Genomic DNA, 20,787 nt, shown 5'->3' on the forward strand with positions numbered 1-20,787 from the left:
TCCAAAGACCTTTCAGAGGCTGGTTCCCACCCTATAGGAATAAGCAGAATAAATTAATAAATAGAGCGCATTCACTCCATGCAGCCAGCCAGGAGGAGGTTTTCCACAGCTTTACTAAATTATTTGCACATCAAACAGGGCCAGGTTGCCAGGTCCAGACATTGACGTTTCCCTCCAGAGGAGCAGCAAAGCCACCGTCCGTTCATCTGTCCATCCGTCCCTCTGCCCAAGCCTCACTGCAGGCCCCTGCAGCTGTGGTTTCACACTGACGAGGCTGTGCCAAGGCAGGCCTGGAGCAGCAATGCAGAACTGGGAAATGAAGCATTTCTTTCCATTTCCACTGGCAGGTCTCCGTGAGAACAAAAAAAGAAAGAAGATACAAATGCCAAGAGAGCTCATTGCAATCTTCTCCTCCTGCATTTTTGCTCACAAACAGCATGCTCGCAACAGCTCTCTGGAGTTTGGGCCATGCCAGCACCAAGAAAAGGCTGAGAAGCTGCAGGAGGTCATGCTTGAGTCTGTGAGTTCATTTTCTTACATAGTGATTACCAGGGATTCTGCGCTGGAATTAATAATTATGATCAATTGTAATGTACTTAACAAATGCACCTCTCCTGTGAAGACAGGCTGAGAGAGTTGGGGTTGTTCAGCCTGGAGAAGAGAAAGCTCCAGGGAGACCTTATAGCAGCCTTCCAGTACTTAAAGGGGGCCTAAAAGAAGGCCAGAGAGGGACTTTTATAAGGGCATGTAGTGATAGAACAAGGGGTAACCGTTTTAAACTGAAAGAGGGTAGATTTAGATTAGATGTAAGGAAGAAGCTCTTCACTGTGAGGGCGGTGAGGCACTGGAACCGGTTGCCCAGAGAGGCTGTGGCTGCCCCATCCCTGGCAGTGTTCAGGGCCAGGTTGGATGGGGCTTGGAGCAACCTGGTCTAGTGGAAGGTGTCCCTGCCCGTGGCAGGGGGGTTGGAACTGGATGATCTTTAAGGTCCCTTCCAACCCAACCCATTCTATGATTCTATGCTTCAGGGTACAGGGTTGTTCATGGTCACAGACCTAAGCACGGATGCAGAAAGAGTCGGTGCTCTGTTGTCAGAGAAAGTCACCAAATCTCCACTGAAACTTGTGATTGCTTTCCTTACCCTTTGAAGTGGACAGCTTAAACTTGGTCTGATTTACATCTTGGCCATTTCCATTTGTGTGTTGTGAAGTACAAGTCAAGGGAGAATTTGACTTTCACGTGTTGAAAACCGAAATCAGATTTCCCACACCCCTTCCCTCTGGAGGGCTGGGGGAAGTCAAGCAAAACAGACTCATTTTTCTATTTGACGCCGTTTCTTCAGGATACTGCTCCCTGAGCAGGTGCCCTTGGCTCCGGGTACATGGGGGCAGCAGTTTCCCCACCTCCCTGCGTGCAGCTCATGGCTGTGAAGCAAGAGAGTAAGGAGCTCCCTTTCACTCACCCCTGAAACTTCTGCCTCTCCCCTGATTATTTCCTGTCTTAATAAGGAATGGCTCTTAGTCTGCCAACCCCACTCTCAAAAACATCTATTGTGGGCATTTTTCTTTGGCTGGATTAATTCAGTGGGAATATTTCTTTGCCTGGGGTATTTGGGACAGAGATATATGCGTAATCACGTGGTACATCCACTGCACACTCCCATGAAGCATGAGGCTCTACCAACACACTGTCAAAACTGTCTACACATCCCCACTAAAGGGTGCAGAGCCACGTGGACAGGCACAGACCCCGATCTGCCTCAGACACCTGAAAAAACAGACCCTTGGAGGAGCCTCTGCTCTGACAGAGTGTCTCTAAGTGCAGAAAGCCCAGAAAAACACACAATATTCTCAGACACTACCAAAACAATTTTTTCCTGCGATATGCTCTATCAGATTTCTCCCTGCCCTATGCCCTTGAAGCTATCCTCAGTCTTCCTGCCTCTCCCTTTCCACAGCGTCTCTCAGCTTCCTCCTGCCTGGCTCTTCTCTTGCCTGTATCGGTCTGTAGGCCTTCATCGGTCGCTGCTTCATGTCCTTCCTTAAATGAACCTTTTTCACTGACAAAACATCACATAATTATCATGAAAGTACTAGGCTGTGGGTTCTCTCCTACCCCTGATACAACAGCAGCATTTTTCTTAGGCACAAATGCCTAGCACTTAATACTTTGAGGCATGCAGCCTGGCTTTGCCTATTATTATTACAAAGAATAAGAGTTTTTGTCACCTCCAGCCTCCATCTCAGTGTGTATGACCACTCTGCACTGTTGCACTGCTAATGGAGAGCTCTGCAAGGAACTGAGAAATGATCCCTGCACATCCTGCCTTGCCAGACTTCTTTTTCAGAGAGTTTTTCCTATTACTGGACTTTTACCACAGTATTAATTCTGCATTTGCAGTATTACCAAGGACAAGCATTAAAAAAAACCTCAAGAGTTTTATCTTTCCTTGTTCATCTCATCATGAGAAATGGCTTAAAAATGATAACTTTTAACTTGCTGATGTTGGAGTCTTTTTATATAACTTAGGTTGGGGATGTTAAGGGCCATATTTTCAGGCTGTTTGCCATAAACATAGGGACTAGAAATCTGCTTTTGCTTTCCTAATGAAAACTAAGATTTGCATTTACTAATCTGACTTAGTAAGCTACCACCTTTAGGAAAAAAAACAAACACAAGTTTCACAACAAAATTGCAACAGCTGATGGGAGTGCATGTAGGCACCATTTTTTCTCTTCTGAAAATGACTGTTTCAGTGTCAGTAGAAAAGTGTACACACAGCAGCTAAAACAAGCTGCACCCCTTCTATTCTCAGTTTTCTGCCTGAGCATCCCATTAAAAGATGTGAGGAAGGTACAGACCGTGTTTGCAAAACCCCCAGGTTGGCAGTGGGGTGCAACCCCAGTCATGTTCTGCCCCTGGGGAAGATTCACAAACATCAGTGTATAAATGCAGTCAGCAACAGACGATTTCCACGCAAAACCTTTTATGGGCTCTCAGAGGGGTGTTTTAGGCTGATATCCTGATACCGAGGTCATTACTGTGCATGCCCCAGCAGCCCAAAGAACATGACTGAAGAGGACCTGCTTTACATGTGCCCATTTTTCTATTCTTGGAAGCACTCTGCATTGCATTAGTAACATTTAACTCTCTGGCCTAGCCAGAAGACACTCCAAGCATCCAGCCTGTCTTACGTGATAGGATCCAAAAAGCTATATTTGTTCATAAGCTGTGAATTGATAGCAGTAATATGCTGAGTGCACAACGCAAAGTTTTATTGCTAGATATTTATCAGTAGAAGCACAGAGCGTGTTTATCCACTGGAAAGTGACTCAAATTGAGTCCATCCTGGGGATTTAACTTTCCCTTGTAGCTATCAATATATATGGGAACACTGCCAGGCTGTCTCCATAAGAAGACAGCAGACCCCAGACTGCAATTTGCACTGTGCAACTCACACCATTTGAATTCTTCCCAAGGATGACAAGACTTACATAGCAATGCTATTTTCTTAACAGATCATCCCCTTGGATTCGCAGCAGTATCTACACACCCTTGTGGCATCTGCTAATATGGCAAAGCTAACACAATAATGGAAAACATCATTAGATTCTCTTCTGGTTTGTGCATGCATGCACAATTATCAGTGAAATTGTGCTGGCTTCATCGCTGGTGGTGGGAGCTAGGAGAAGGCCCTCCTGCATTTGGAGCCCCTGGTGGACATTGCAGGGCTGGCAGCGAGGCACGCTGAGTGGTAACAAACTCTGCACTGCTAATGGTGGTGGCCAGTTCTCCACCTAAGGATTTGCAGATGCAGCTCATCTTCCGAGGAAGCTCTTGGTGCAATAAATAAAACAGAAGGATCAGTTGTACACAGCATTTAGTTTCAATGGGATTTAAGCCCACAAGGTACTGCACAGCTCCCAGATGGTCAAGCCCTTCCTGAAGTATGCAGAAGATGCTCAGGATACACAAGAAGCCACATGCTGTCATGCAGCATCCAGCTGCTTGCGTTTTGGTTTGGCTGGTCACACAGGGCCATCAGCACGTGGCAGGGAAATGCTGCAGCACTGTGCTCAGTCATTACGGGAGCCTAAAACTTGACAGGAATGGATGTTTTTTGTAGCAGTAGAAGTCGTAAAATCTTTGTCTCTTCCATCCTTTTTGAAAAGGAGGGTCCAGCTCTGCTCTACCTCCTGTTAGTCAACCCCTGTCACTGACAACAAGTCAGCAGAGGTTGCTCTGGGCTTATCCCAGCCAAGAAAATAATCTGGCTTCTCTAAAAACCATGCATCTCCAGAGATGATCCCCGCAAACAACACTTCACAATTTCAGACAAATATTTATCAAAAATAAGCTAAGTTGTGTTACCATTAACTCTCACTGCCTGGTTTTGGTGCTCTGAGAGAAAAAAATCAGCCTAAACAATCCGGTCTGCAGCTTAAATAAGAATATGTGACGAATTAGCTGAGTAAATCCAAGCCACAAGGACAATAACGATTAATAGCAAAGTATTCACCTCTACTCCAGCACGTATATATGCGTGCATATATATATATGCACTTTCAAAACAGATTAGCACAGTACTCACTCTGAGTGACATAAAGGCCCTCTGTTGACTTATCCTCATGCCCATCGAAGTCTCTGCTGGCTAGCTGCCTGTTGGCTGTCTCCAGTCGTTCTGCAAAAAACAGGAAATACTTTAAGTATAAATATATGTATATAAAATTGTAGGCCAACCAAGAAAATAAGATGCATGCCAGCAGAGCAGTATAAATAGACTCTCTGAAGCAGGACATTAAAATGGAGCCTGACACATACATAAAAGATGAGGTCTTTGACCTCTTCCATGAAGCTGTGTCATTCAGATTTACAGAAACTGGGGGAAAAGCCTCTGCCATTCATGGCTGACATGCCCAGGCAGTTCATCTCTCACACTGTCCAAAATGGACAAGGGATTTACAATCTGAATTACCCAGCTTTGCAAGGGGATGGGTGCCTTCCTGCAGTGGAGCACTGCCCCTGGTGCAGCAAGATACCCTGGGAGAAGGCAACCCGGGGAGAAGGCAGCCCTCAGCCCAGTGACACCAATCCTTGGGGATGCCCTGGGAAAGGAGCAGTTTTCTGCAGCCAAAGACAGCTTCCCCTGGGAAGGTCCTGTCTTCAGGTGCCTCCCTCCTCCAAAAAGACCATGCAACCCTCCTTGTACCATTGCAAAAAGCACAAGCCAGCTTGCAGAAGGCATCTCACTGCATCAGGAATTACCAAAGTACCCCCATCAGGAACCTGAACAGGTAATAGCTACCTAACATATGCTCCACTTGCTTTCTCTAAAGGATATACCCTCAATTTCATGTTTTTAATACAAAAAAGAGATACCTTTGATACTTGCTACTGGTTCATGAAGGCACTGAACTTTGAGATTTATGGGTTGTACAGCATTACTCTATATTGCAACTTGCTCTTCAGCTTGTTAGAGCTGGTCTTGCTGGCAAATCAATTATTTGCAAGTGCTAAACACAAAGGCACCTTCCAAAGTTGACTCTTGTATTTTGCCAGAAGGTTTCCTTGCCACCAGGGGGGTTACAGCAGTTTTGTCTTATGTCAATAAGTAGGGCCTAATTTCTCAAGACATTTATCTAAAACATGTGTGAAGCTACTCCTCTAAAGGCTGCTGCTCTGGAGCTTGTGAGAAGTGAAACACCATGTCAACCAGGGGAAAAAAAATCCACACAAGCAGGTATAACGTACCACGGAGATCCCTGTTGAAGTCATGAAGTCTCCTAATTTCTCCTTCAAGTTTGTTTCTCATCGCTTTGTCCAGAGACTCCCTCTTAGTGGTGGTCTTGACCAAGCCCTCATAAGCTTCTGAAATCCTCTGAATTTCTATTTCAAACTGAAAGGAGAGAGAGGTCCTGTTAGAGCCCGTCAGGAATGCGTCCCGTCCCAGTGTTTGTCCAGTGTGTTTCGATGGGGCACAGGAGTCAGGGTGATGCTCATGCCAAGTGTCGCGCCAGCCACCAGCTCTACAATAACCAGTCTCCCAAGTGGAGGATGGCGTGAAGCCCTTGTGGTGCTGGAAGTTCCTGCAGTGGGGAATCCTGCAAATGCCCTGTGGGTCAGCTCGCCATGCCATAACACCCCATGAGACCCCGCTGGCAGCTCCCAAAAAAGCTTGGGGTGGGCTGGACTTGAGGTAACTGCTCAGTTGCCTTTGCTCTACAACGAAGGTGGCTGCTTTAATGCCATAAAAGAGGAGAAACAAAGGAAAGAGTGTAGTTGTGGGGGCTCTATTCTTTCCTAGAAAGGGTTGTAGGAGGCAAGATTTATTATTCTGCCAGATCCCTGATCCAAAACTTAGCTCTGAGCTCTGTGTGCCACCAGAAGTGTTTTAGGCTCAGCTCTGACCTCACATCAGTTTTAGACTATTGTGGTCCACTCCTTTCCCTCCTTGACTGAAGACTGCTCTATACAAGAAGAAACTCTCTCTAACAGACCAAACCAATTGTTTGGGGTTTTCAATCTTCTTAACTTCATCTCCTTGAAATCTGGCAAACTGCAGGCAGGGCATGCAGGAGAAGCCTTTAGCAGTGAACTTTCATCTTAAGACCTGAGCCCAAAAGACTGACAGGAGGATAGTCCTGGGCAGAGTTTTGCTGTTTAGGTCAATCCACCCAAGTCTTTTAATAATCTAATGTTGTGTTAAGTGTTACAGCTTTGCTAAAATCATTGCTGCAGGAATGATCAACACCGATGTGGGAATCTGCTCCTGCATGCCTGGCCTTTGTGTTTGTGGAGAAAAGCTTGATAATGTGCACAGGCTGGAAAACCACGAGATATATATAGCCTCCCACATACCTTTCTAAATCTGGCACTTTTTTAGCCTCTTGAATCGCTGGTGGGACAGACTCATGATTTGTGAAGCCAGGGTGTGAGCCCACCTCCACTTGCTTGGAGGTAGGTCCCTCTCCAGGGCTCGTTAAGCTTTAGGTGTAATTTGCCAGCTGCAGCACTTGCAAAATTAAAGCTCCAGGGATGCTGGAGCTGTCACCCCGCTGTTGGCATAGGAACCTGCAGCCAGGCTCCAGCAGCCTGGACCTGCGCTTCCCATGATGCCAGGGCCACTCTGCCTGGATATGGCCCATGGGCACTCAGCACCTCCAAACCAAGCACAGAGGAAAGCCTGGCAGAGCTGTGATAGGGAAATCCATCTACCTTCCCCAATTCTGCTTTCAGCTCACTCAGGTACAAAAGCTGAAACAAGTGGCAATGTGCAAAGCCCACAGTGTGCCCCCCGTGACACCAGCAGCTTTGGATTAGTACCTTGCTGGATATCACATCACCTACCTCAGACTGGTGGTGATATAACACTTGCAGGTATTTCACACACACACAAGACGCTCCCCTACATGCATGACATTAAAAGGTACCATATGTAGATTAGTTCTCAGCTGGCAATTCTCCACAGCTCCAAGAAGAGGATGACCTGTTGAACCAGCCGTATCCCATGCTATGACACTCCTTCTTGGGTGAACTACAAGTTCAGTTAGTCAGATTATTCTGCCTTTCCATTTTGTTTTTTTAAAGCAGGAGCTCCAGGAAGCCCCGTTACATTTTCCCTAACCACATCTAGAAAAGCAGGTCCTTATTCCCCACCCCGCTGATGTATGGCCAGAAACCAAGCATGTTCCCACCACGAAGACAGCACGCTCAGAAGACCACTGCCTAAATCCAAACCTGTTTGAAATTCAGACTGAACCTTACTCTGGTTCAAAAAAAAGTCAATGAGTTTTATTTTTCCTCATATGCATGGCAACGCAAACTTGTACAAAGCCTCATCAAAAAGTCTGAACTTTTTTGAAAAAATCACCTTGAGTACTGTGTGCAGTTCTAGGCCCCACAATTTAAGAAGGACGTTCAGGTCCTTGAATGCATCCAGAGGAAGGCAACAAAGCTGGTGAAAGGGCTGGAAGAAATGTCCTATGAGGAGCAGCTGAGGACTTTGGGTTTGTCTAGTTTGGAGAGAAGGAGGCTGAGGGGTGACCTCATGGCTCTCTGCAGCTTCCTGAGGAGAGGAAGTGGAGAGGAAGGTCCCTGAGATCCAGTGATAGGATGAGTGGGAACAGTTCAAAGCTGCGCCAGGGGAAGTTTAGACTGGACATTAGGAAGTATTTCTTTACTGAGAGGGTGGTCAAACACTGGAACAGGCTTCCTAGAGAGGTGGTGGACGCCCCAAGGCTGTCAGTGTTTAGGAGGCATTTGGACAATGCCCTTAATAACATGCTTTAACTTGGTCAGCCCTGAAGTGGTCAGGCAGTTGGACTAGATGATCATTGTAGGTCCCTTCCAACTGAAATAGTCTATTCTATTCTATGACTATAACCTACAATCAAAAATCTGTTTCATGTGAATTTTCCAGAATCAAATTGACATGTCAATCAGTTACTCCAATAACAGCATAGTTTCAGCTACTTGATTCTGTTACAGCTTTTTCTTTAGATCAGTGTCAGCTCCGCTAGCAAAAGTTTGCTCTTCCTCTAAGTAGTTAGAGTCTATATTCAAGCTACCTCGCATTGCTCTCCTTGACCATTTAAGCAGATTGAGCTTCTCTCTCCTTGAAAGGAAGGTTTGGCTTAGCAAAAATCGTTTTTAAAGCACCTTCCTGAATCCTTAACTACATGATCCCAACCAGTCACCATGCTCAGTTGGGTGCCCTGACACCCGCTGGTTCCCGTACCTCCCCTCTTCCAGGTGAGCTGCTATCTGCAGGAGAAGATGCCTGCTCCAGAGAGCTCCTACCACGGCAAAGGAGATTTGCCAACGTGGCAGGGAGTTTCGACAGCTCAACAGTCCTGCCCAATGCTGCTGGTTTCTGCAAGGGCTTTGCTCTGCCCATTATCTGCCATTATTTTCTAAAACACATCACCATGCAAGTCTCCTGCAGCCCCAGAGGCAAACACTTGCTGCAGGAAAAGAAAGAACCTCCATCAGCACTGAACAAAATTAAAGGAGAGCAGAAGAACAGCCATAAATTGTGTCGGTGTTTCTCAGCAGCTCTGGGATTTCCTTCCCCTTCTTCTATGGAGGGAAAAAAAACTGTTTGGCCTCTTCTCTGCCTGGTAGCTTCTAGAGCCGACCCACTCAAACAACCCACACACACAGCATGGGGAAGAGCCAGCCCAGCCTGGCAATTAAACTTCAGCAAGGTAAAACTGCCCAACAAAAAAACAACAGCAAAAGAAAAGAGAAAATAATGCTTTGCTTTTGCAAAAAAAAGCTTAAAATTGAATGTGCACAACCCCTCTTCCCCTCCAACTCTTTTTAGGTAAGAAAACCAGACAACTCGTCAAACAGCACAGGGATTAATCACCACCTGGTACCTCTCTGCAAAAAGTCTGTTCAGACACGACTGAGAATTTGACAACCCTCAGGGCTGACCTGTTTGTACAAAAGCCCAGGGAGCCCTCTGTGTCAAGCCGATTTTCTCTAATTTCTTCTTCTGTTTTGTAATGAATAAAAGTGATGGGAGGATGGCCCTACCTAGAATAAAATAGTTACACACAGACAAACAAGAAGTACTCCTGGTGACCCTTCCACCTCCAACAAGAGGGAAAAGTTTTCACACCCAAAATATGTAATTTAACTCACTGTAACTTTTTCAGAGGTGATGCTCAGCTGAAACTGTGGGAACAGGAGGACCTGCCCTGTCCTTTTCTGTTCAAACAGAAAAAAACAGCATGGGAGGGATACTGTGTATTAAGGCTTTGGTTCAGGACATTTTCCTGAAGAAAGAATGCACTTGAACATGTGTTTCACTTTAATACTCCACTTACATTCCCCCAAAGTCAATGGGAATCGAGTCCACGCTCTGTTGACTGAAGTGAGACTTCAGTCCATGCTTGAATACCTTTCTGTTGGTGTCTGATGCAATCGACTTGCGGGGCATCCAAGATAAAGAAAGAGCTGTTTCCAAGAGTGTAAAAGGAAATCAGAATATTTTTAGGGCATCGCACTCAAATACCTTTTACTGAACAACGCAGCTTTTGTAAAATTAATAGCTGGAATATTTCTTTTTGCCCATGAAGGCCACAGGGAAGTCGCTGTTAAAATCTTCACAGACCTCTTTACAAATAGTTAACGTTGTTGCAAAATTTTCTCAACTAAGTTTAGAAAATTCTGTGAATAAACTCAACTCATCCGGTTGCAGAGGAGGAGGCTGAAAAGATGACAGCAGCTGCAAAATAACAGGTCTTTTTTCCAACCTGTTTGAACAGATGGTCACAGATTTTTCCCAAAGCTGAGGCTGGGACATGGTCTCTCAGAGCTGCCTCTTCTCCTGTGAAGGGTGTCTCCAAGAACCTCATCCCACACAGCACAGAAAAAATTGAGCTCCTATTTAGACTCCTAAATTCAGACAGAAAAGACCTGCAGCCTAAGACCATTTATGTATAAGCAGTGGGAAGACATAAATGAAATAGCAGTGTAGGATCCTAAATAACTCATTTGGTCTGGGCCCTTGGGACCCAAAGCCAGCAGATCTGGGGAGCATCTCTGCTTTGCCTTCAGTGAGCTGTCATTTTTAAGCACCTTCTACTTCATTTGACGTGACTCTTCATCTTCTCACCCCAGGCAATGCGCAAGACATCACCCTTCTCCACTGAAAATGCCACCTTGCAAACAGAAAAGAGGGTGCAGGTTCTCTTTGCAAAAGGATTTTTGAGCAAAATCTTTACCAAACTGTTCTTTCAGGTAAGGGCAGTGCTTTTTGAACCAACATGTTCAAAAGTGGATGTCTAACACCAGCGCTTAGAAACCCATAGAGCAGTCACTGAAAGCCTCTGAGACAAGCAAGTTAACGCATTTCCGAATAACAGGCAGCCCCACTGACGGCTGTTACACTTCCAAAGAGTGTGAAGTGCCACACGAGCATATTGTGGTGGACAAGACCACTCAGGACAGATGTGGCCGTGCTCTTCAAATGCTTCCCACTCGCAGCACGACCGCCTGCGCAGATGATACAGGACCTAGCTGCACCAGGAGCAGACTGCCCATGGGATACTTCCAGGGAAAGCTCCGGTGAGGCCAGCATGGAATCATGGAAGGGGCAAGTCCCCAACTGAGAGACATGTGATGGGCCACCCCATTTTGCCCTAAAGGCAGGGGAACCCACAGGTCATGGGGCACAGGATTACACTTCTGGGAGACCACCACAGAGAGGCAATGGTTAGAGATGGCCACTGGTGCATCCCCATCGCAGTGACGTGACTGTGAAGAACAGCTTGGGAGACCCAAATGTAGAAGAACCAAGACAGTTGCCCTGCCGAGGCCCCATCCCCATGTCTCCACGTACCTTCTGCAGCTTGTCTGCCTTCTCATAGTACCCCTCCAGCTCCTGCCGCAGCATGTGGTTCTCCTCGGAGAGCATTTCTACCATCTGCTGTGCCCGCTCCACGATGGCGAAGGCGTCGGGCGTCAGCTGCTGGGCCGGCGGCGTCGGCGTCTGGGCAGTGGCAGGGGCTGGCAGCGGGGGCAAGGCGCCCGGGAGCAGAGGGCCAGCGGCGGCAGCGGCCTGCGAGGACATGGGGCTGTGCTGCTGGGCTGGTGGTGGTGGGAAGGGTGGCTGGCATTGTCGGCTGTGGGGAAGCACACATGGGGAAGGCGTTAGAGCCGCGCGTCCTCAAAATGCATCCAGGAGCTTTCACCTAATGACTGCGTGGTTTATTAATAGAGTTATAACTGTACGGTCGTGATTCCGGTCCTTAGTCACTCCTAAACACCAACAATCGCAGCAGGACTGGGTAAGTTGTCTCCTTGCCTGCTCTTAACAGGGATGTATATGTCCGGTACGAACAGATAAAAGAAGCACTGACTTGAAAACGGCATTTTTGCCTAGGTGTGCAGTTAATATTTCAGCAGCCAGCCAGCCTCTCCCTGCCCCCCTTGCCACAAACCCCACCGCTGAGAAGCCGGCAGGCTCGAAGGAAACACAAGGGATGCGTTACTCACCCTTCGAACACCGCTCCCTGCCTGGAGCGAGACCAGCTGATCGGCTGAATTGGGAGGTGAAAGGAAGTGATGTGAGCGAAGCGGCATCCCCGAGCGGCTTCAGCAAGCAGCAAAGGGAAGAGCTGCTGCGGAGCTACTGGAGGCACGGCCCCGGTCAGCCACAGCGAGCCAAGAAAGCCATCTTCCAGTGCGAGACCTGATTGTGTCACTCCCCGACTAACGGCATCCATCATCCACCAGGCTCATGTTGGGGAACAATAAGAAGCGAGCTGGCAGCAGTCCTGCTTGTGGGCTAGGCTTTCTGATGGCGGGTGGCTCTTTAATTCAACCAAGTCACAATTTGCAATGGCTGGAGGATAACCCAGGAGGACACCTTAGCAGCGAGGGTAACACTATGGCTGGTGGCCAGGTGGGACCGGAGTCCCTCACTTCTGTCCTGCATTTCAGCCCTGTGATATCGAGAAGGGAGACTGCCCCTGTTTCAAAAGGGGAAAATTCAGGCAGGGAGCAGCTCAAAGCTTGTCTGCACCAGACCCATCTCTATCCACCGCACAGGCAGCCTCAGAGCCTCAGCCAGGGCGAGCAGCCCCATGCAGAGCCTCACTGTGCACAGGCTGAGCCACTCCTCAGCCCAGATGCCAAAGTTGTGACGTTTCTACACCACGCTTGTCTAAGAGACTCAACCCAGACCACAGGGGACATCTGTGTCAGAGCCTGGTTTGGCTGGAAAATAAGCTGGCTGCTGGACTCCACCTGAAGTCTGCAATCAAGCACCTTCTGAAAGTTGTATTTTAGTTTAACCACAAGCTATTAGGCTTGCTGTAGCTATCATTGTCTTTATTTCTGTATCCTATACAAGGCAGGAGTCCTAATGAACAGATGTATTTACCCCACTTGGCCTCAAAGATCCATGAATGCTATTTTTTAGACAGACGATTTTGTGCTATATAAATACATAATAAATATGATTACTGTTGTCTTCAGCACCTACACAGCTTCTCAAAGCGGGGTATTCAAAAGCTCTCAGCATTGGCCTAATTCTACTGACAATAACCCATCACTGCCTTCAACTGCAGCAGAACAAGATGAAAAGTGAATGCAATTTTAAAGCCCTGCCCTAAAAGTGAACAGCGCTGATCTAACAAGCTTGTCCCCACCAAGCCACACAATGGCAAGAAAAGCCAGCACTTCAGTCGTATCTTCTGTCCAAACTAGAGGGAAGGCAAGTGGGGCCCTGCAGCCCCCCAGATGCAGTGCACGCACAGCCCTACGCTCCCACCCCAGCATTCATGCTTTTCCCAACGCATCCACCGTGGCACAGAAAGGTATTGAAATGGAGCAAAGACCAGCTACGAGCCCATTCCTGAAAAGCAGCACACTGCTAACCTGCCCAGCAGCACAGACCTTCGTCCAGGCTCAGTGTCCTTGGGAAGAAGATCCCAGCCAAGCTTCATGCAGCCATCATTGGGAAAGCCTGTGCTGAGCTCACCCTGGCCTCCAGTTGGCTTTTACCTGTGCAGCATGAACACACCCTTAAGGCCATGTCTCCCCATGTAAATTAAACATCCATGGAAGCAACTCAGGAGCACAGCAGAGGAGCCATTGCCTCCGGGCAGCTCCCAGGGCCAGGAGGGCTTGCTCTCAGCCCCAGGCGTGTTACTTCTCTGGCAAAGGTGCAGTCTAATGACTTAGGAGCTAAACATCTACTGAAAGTGGATAAAACTTTCCAAAGAAAAGGAAGACAGGGAAGTCAGCTGTATGGCACTTTACATACAGCCAACAAAACATACAGTAATTCAGAGAATCATAGACTGGTCTGGGATAGAAGGGACCTTAAAGATCATCTAGTCCAAATCCCCTGCCATGGGCAGGGATATCTTTCACTAGATCAGGTTGCTCAAAGCCCCATCCAACCTGGCCCTGAACACTTCCCATGATGGGGCATCCACAACTACTCGGAGCAACCTGTTCCAGTGTCTTACCACCCTCAGCATAAAGAAGTTCTTCCTTATGTCCAATCTAATCTACCCTCTTTCAGTTTAAAACCGTTGGCCTTTGTCCTGTCACTATAGGCCTTGGTAAAAACTCTCTCTCCATCTTTCTTATAAGCCCCCTTTAAGTATTGAAAGGCCACAGTAAGGTCTCCCTGGACCCTTCTCTTTGCCAGGTTGAACAATCCCAACTCTCTCAGCCTTTCCTCACAGGAGAGGTGTCCCATCCCTCTGATCATTTTTGTGGCCCTCCTCTGGACCCGCTCCAACAGGTCCATGTCTTGTACTGAGGACCCCAGGACTGGATGCAGTACTCTGGGTAGGGTCTCATGAGAGCAGAGGAAAAGGGAAGAATCACCTCCCTCGACCTTTTGGCCACCCTTCTCCTGATGCAGCCCTGGACACAAATGGCTTTTTGAGCTGCAAGCGCACATTGCTGGTTCATGTCCAATCTTTCATCCCCAAGTCCTTCTCCACAGGGCTGGTCTCAATCCCTTCAGCCCCCAGCCTGTACCGATACTGGGGACTGCCCCGACCCACGTGCAGGACCTTTCACGTGGCCTTGTTGTACTTCATGAGGTTCGCACAGGCCCATTCCTCAAGCCTGTCGAGGTCCCTCTGGGTGGCAAACCTCCCTCTAGCAAATCAATCACACCACTCAGCTTGGTGTCATCTGCAAACTTGCTGATCCCACTGTCCATGTCCTTGATGAAGATATTAAATAGTACAGGTCCCAGTACAGACCCTTGAGGGACACCGCTCATGACTGGCTTCCACACGGACATTGAGCCATTGACAGTAACTCTTTGGATGTGGCCATCCAGCCAATTCCTTATCCATCTAACAGTCCAGCCATCAAACCATATCTCTCCAATTTAGCTGCAAGGATGCTGTGTGGGAGTGTATCAAAGGCCTTATAGAAGTCTAGGTAGATGACATCCATAGTTCCTTCCTTATCCACTGATGCAGTCACTCCATCACAGAAGGCCACTAGATTAGTCAGGCACTATTTGCCCTTCGTGAAGCCATGTTGGCCGTCTCTAATCACCTCCCTGTCTTCCATATGTTTCAACATATCTTCCAGGAGGATCTGTTCCATGATCTTACCATTTCTTAAGAAACATTGCAAAGTTTTAGCTACTATTGCTGGTGAAAGCTCTGCCCACGCTGGCCCTGCTCACTTCTCTCATGCTGCAGCGCACACCATAGCAGCAATGCAATGGCAGAGAAGCAGGAGAAAGGGAACTGCAGCAGTTTTGCTATGCAAAAACACCCCTCATCAAACACCATGCTAGCTGCAGCTGAAAACCATCCCCTCCCACCAGAGGAAAGGATGCTACCACAGCTCGCTCTTCTGTACTGACTGCAGTGATTTGCAGTGGTGCTCGACATTGCCTTTGCAAGAAGGGGGGCATCGCAACAGGGGGTGTATCATCTTAATCTGGGGTGTTAGGCTGCCTTGCTCTCTTGCATCTGTGATCAGCTGCATGGCCAGAAAGGAGAACATGCAGCCCCATCCCCAAGCGGACTTTATGGCTGATATATCTGCACTGTGGCCTTTGGACAGCACTCAGCAAAACCCAGAGCTGCAAAAGGACTTCCCCCACAACGTGGTGGTCCCAAGGTAGCCCCAGAGCTCCCAGACAATGGCACTGGATTAAGATGCTGCTCCCTGCTCACCTGTCTTTGGAGTTTACTGCCTCTCCAGCTTCACCACTTCTGTCTGCTGCTGGGACCTTGCAGTAGGGTGCCCTGGGAGGTCACACTGACCTGGGGGGCTCATTTTACCTTCCTTAGACCAAACCCACATCTCCTAGCACTGCCTGGTGATCCGAGGCCATGTGAGCTGGTAAGCCAAGCGAGCCCTGTGCTGAGCTGCTCTGCAAATCACAAGAACAGCCCACCATGGGCACAGCTCTCACACCATCCCCAGGTCGCCCCTTTCCTTCTGGTGCTCCAGCGTGTAAAACCCAGCAAGGGACCCCACACCCATTGTGGGACTGGAATATTTTTTTGCTCAAAAATCCAAACAATAAAGAACATCATGAGCGAGGGATGTCGCTCACAATGCAAAAGATGCTCCATAAGCACATGCAAATGCAGCCAAGCACGCAGCACCTCCTCAGCACTGCCGACAACCATTCTGCACTTGTGCATTTACCACAGCAATTAATTCAGCTATGTGTGAGTTTGTCTTTACCAAAATAAAAGCCACAGCTGATTTGATGCAAGTAAAAGCCCGGCTGTCTGGACACAGTTATACCATTACAAAGATGCAGATTTGCTACAGGTACAGATTTTCTTACTTCTTTATGGGAATAGCTTAGAGCAATATAATTAAATTGATCTCTGAATCTAAACCAGGGGAGATAGAGAAATTTTTCTTTTTCATTATGAAGTAGAGCAATCTTTGGTCATAGATACACCCTTAAAACACTTGCAGGAACTCTTAACACTGTACTTTTGGGAAATCTCAACCTCCCATCAGTTTAATCTTTTCACATGCACTTCTGTCTGTCTAGCTTTACACTACAGAGGAAGGAAAGATCCCCAGGATCTCAATTTTCTTGAAACAGCAAACCACTTACTGAGCTACTAAAGATTTACACCCTGTAGCAGCAGCCAGGCACCAGAGTGTCAATAGCCAGGGCCACAGGAGAGAAGATTCTTCAAAGTGTTTTCCAGCTTGGAAACTGAATGGGCAAAATCAACATTACACCTTTTGAAGCATGGCTGTTCAACATAATGAACATGTTTCTGACTTTCCTTTCGCTTGTTTAATCTGTCCAATTTAATTCTGACTTAGCCAACTGCAAAATCTCTGAGTGCATATGCAATAAAATCAACACAGCAATTCACAATAACAAATCAACATTTGTAGAAAAAGGGGAGTTATAACATCAGCTTAGTTCACATCCAACCGCTCATGTAAAGCTCCAAAGAAACGAAGCAATCAGGATTATCCTGAGCTCCTTCGGGCTTAGTAAGGAATGACATTCTCAAAATGCTTCTACTGTATTTTAAATGTTGATCTTACTCTGCATTAGAGCAGGTTAAAATCCTCCAGCCAAACACATTTTCATCAAAAGTGGTCCTTCTTAAAAGCATGAAACTGTGAAACATTATGAAGTTTGGACATCTTCGCAATACTTCAGCTACGTTTCTACTGAAAACATATTTTTTTGTTGACATTATTGCAGAAGTAGGGCTCCTATATACCTCTGCAATGCAATGTAAAGAAGAAAAAAACAGAAAAATAAGGAAATCAGCTTTTCAAATGGAGAGCACCAGGCAGGCAGTGAGCCTTTCATGGGCTACCATCTAGGGTCACCAGACTGCACTCTCTCTTTTAAGTAATGTATAGCTTGCAATATATATAATAATTTGCTGTATAAAGCTTGCAATAGTGTCTTCAGTAAAATACTTGACCATGGACCTCACTTTCATGAAAAATCCCTCAGAATTCAGCAAGGCCACCCAAGCCCCTAAATTTAGGCATGGTCTTAATACACCTCTTATACTGAAACCCCCGGGAGCAAGAATGACCAACACAGAGGAATTTTGGGGGAATTTGTAGCTGTATGTAGGAATAAGAAACCCCGAAAGGACAATTAATGATAAAGTCCACTTGCTGTTGACTACCAGGAAATTGTAAAAACAGAAGAGTTATTGCTTGATAAAGCAGGGCAGTATTAGGAAGTAATAAAACGAAATGCCTATAAAAGTTCTGGAAAGGAAAGTCCACCTCTGCCCTGCTACAGGTACAATGCAGCTCTTCTATGTAGGGAGGGAGAGCAGCCAGTGGAGGAAGGACTTTGTTTCCAACATACCATGGCATTTACATTCATAATTAAAATGCCCTCCTCTAACCTATTTAGCTCATCTTTCTCTGAATGCTCTGCCCTCCTTTACCTCTAGGGCAGACTGGCCTACTTCATCTCTTGAAGACTCTCCCAAGGGACTTCATCTCACAACTTCACACACTACTATGGATGCTCTAAGCTGAGTCAGTGAAGTGAAATAGGCATTTCTGGGGTGCAGTTCTTTGAAGCTGCCTCAGGCTTTTACCTTACAATGAGAGTAACAGTGCATGAAAGGTGCTTATTCCTGCCCATTGACCAGGAGCCTTGAGTGTGAATACTAACCTTCGACCCAGGTGTCTACCTGACTTCAGCTATGACTTCTACAGTCATGAAGCAGACTTCAAATGCTATTCTTTGTAGCCGTGAATGACATAGAGGAATCAGTGTTATCACTGTGCAGGAGAAGACAGGATCCTGGGAAAGTCAGTAAGGCCAGTCTGATGGTCACGGTGCAAGGAAACAGAGTTATAGACCCATCATTAAATGCTGATACAGCCATAAACAGGAGAAGACTTTCCATAGCCGAGACATAGCCCTCATAGTATCCTCTCGCTTGCAGAATCAGCAACAGTTGTGGCACGTTATAAACACAAAGAGTGGCAGACCTGGACTCATATCTCCAGAATTCACTATTTTGTTAGTGAAAACAATTGTTAGTAACAAATTAGTGCTGGAAGGACTTGGCATGGCTTCTTAGGGGGTGATTACATCAAAATTTGCAGGGCAAAATCATCATCTGAGAAGACGCATGCTTTATTAAACGTATCCTCCATAGTTAAGAGAGGGACAGGATATCGTATTTCTTCACAGGGATCCATACTCAGAACAGATACTCTTTCTAAAGTCCAGCTAATTTTCAGCAAAGGAAAAGCTGCCTTCCTCAACTTCTGCACTCCTAGAGGAAGCAACCAGGATAATAACACAGAAGGGTAAGGAGAAATGTCATGGGCATCACCCAAGCTGTGGGAACAGCTTCATTTCTCTTTCATTTATTTTAATGAAAGGCAGATTAGACCAGGAGAGAATACGAAGCTCTTCTGCAGGGCAGCCAGCATCCACGTCAGCTGGAAGCACAGCCTCCATCCCATGCTCATGCTTGGCTGTCCTGGTTTCAGCTGGGATAGAGTTAATTTTCTTTCTAGTAGCTGGTATAGTGTTATGTTTTGAGTTCAGTATGAGAAGAATGCTGATAACACACTGATGTTTTCAGTTGTTGCTAAGTAGTGTTTAGACTAAGTCAAAGATTTTCCAGCTTCTCATGCCCAGCCAGCGAGAAGGCTGGAGGGGCACAAATAAGTTGGAAGGGGACACAGCCAGGGCAGCTGACCCAAACTGGCCAAAGGGGTATTCCATACCATGTGATGTCATGCCCAGTATATAAACTGGGTGGAGTTGGCCTGCGGGGGGGATCGCTGCTCGGGAACTAACTGGGCATGGGTCAGCGAGTGGTGAGCAATTGCATTGTGCATCGCTTGTTTTGTATATTTCAATCCTTTTATTATTATTATTGTTATTATCATTATTAGTTTCTTCCTTTCTGTTCTACTAAACTGTTCTTATCTCAACCCACAAGTTTTACCTTTTTTTCCCTGATTGTCTTCCCCATCGCACTGGGTGGTGAAGTGAGTGAACGGCTGTGTGGTACTTGGCTGCTGGCTGGGGTTAAACCATGACATTTGGCTATCCTCGCAGTGAAACGCCAGCAGAAGTCAGCTTGGGCATGACATCCCTCAGCTCAGCCATGCTGCCAGCGTGCCCGCCTGCCTGGGGTGTCTCGGAGAGGAAAAGGAGCTCCTTGTAGTCCCCTCAGCAGCCACAGACATGTGGTTGAATAAGTAAATATCAACAGGTTGTGTGAAAACAGCAGTAATGTGTGTGTGGGGGGGTTAGTACACAAATAACCAGAGAAGCCACGGACTATTCCAGCAGTTAAATATAGGCTTCTACATCCAGGCAGGGTGGAATTTTATGAGGCACATAAAAACCTGGTATATCTTTAAAAACAGCCCAGATTTATTCTTCAGTTGCATGCCACTTTTTAGGATGCATGGATTAAATCAGAATTAAAAGACGTCTGCATGATCGACTTGTGCATGTAGCCACAAATAAAGTCCCCCTCACCAAGCAGTGGTGTTTCCAGTTCAAGGCTTCATTTGCATTATATCTGCTTTTTATTAATGGTGCGGAGACCAAAATCATTCTGGATAAAAGATACCAGGATCTGACAAGGACCACTGGAAGCAAAGAAGAGAATTCACTGCACTGAGTGATCTGGATCACTGCTTCAGCAGGGCATGGAGAAACAATATGGACTTGAGCAGGCCCAAGTTCATCCACCCAGGAATAAATACAGCGAGTTACAGTAAAAGGGTGGGAAATCCTACCCTGGGCTGTGACTACCCTCACATGCCTGACCAGATAACAAGGGGTGCCAATATCTCAAACGGCAAGTGTTAATGAGCTACGTAAACAAGGAACAGAGTCGCATTGCAGAGGTGATATTATACCTGATTAGCCTCTGTTTCAGCTGGTACTGCAACAGTGTCCAGGTTGGCTTTCCACAGTGAAAAAAGGGGGTTTGACAACAGTGAAATAATTACAGGGCTCCAAGCTCCATCTGTTAAATGCATTAAAGGACCAATAGCACAAGGATCCTCACTGTATCTGACAAAGATATTGCAAAATCCCAACTGGTAACTAGAAAATACAGACTAAAACTAAGATGCAGATCTGTGCCAGAGATGGCAATTAGCTAGTGGAACAAGTCTGTAAAGGTCATGATGGATTCTCCAGACAGAGAGTGTTATAATCACCAGGACTGAACATTTTGCAAACTGGAATTAATTCACGGCGTTGTGCAAAAGACTGAAGTAGATTATTTCCAAGCCCTTTTACCTGACAAGCTGTGACTCTCTGAACATGCACCT

At 46.7% G+C, this 20,787-nt stretch overlaps 1 protein-coding gene across 2 annotated transcripts in view; it reads right to left on the reverse strand.

Moving 5' to 3' along the window:
* AMOTL1 (angiomotin like 1) overlaps window positions 1-20,787 on the reverse strand; it is a 62,002-nt gene that overhangs the window by 22,274 nt on the left and 18,941 nt on the right. For both annotated transcript variants that reach the window (XM_049823316.1, XM_049823317.1), the window contains 3 exons: window positions 11,351-11,633; window positions 5,752-5,896; window positions 4,592-4,681 (listed from right to left, as the gene is read on the reverse strand). In XM_049823316.1, coding sequence (XP_049679273.1) covers window positions 4,592-4,681; window positions 5,752-5,896; window positions 11,351-11,633 — 518 coding nt within the window. The remainder of the gene's footprint in view (window positions 1-4,591; window positions 4,682-5,751; window positions 5,897-11,350; window positions 11,634-20,787) is intronic.

Source organism: Accipiter gentilis, chromosome 19 (assembly GCF_929443795.1).
Source record: "Accipiter gentilis chromosome 19, bAccGen1.1, whole genome shotgun sequence".
NCBI classification, from domain to species: Eukaryota; Metazoa; Chordata; class Aves; order Accipitriformes; family Accipitridae; genus Astur; species Astur gentilis.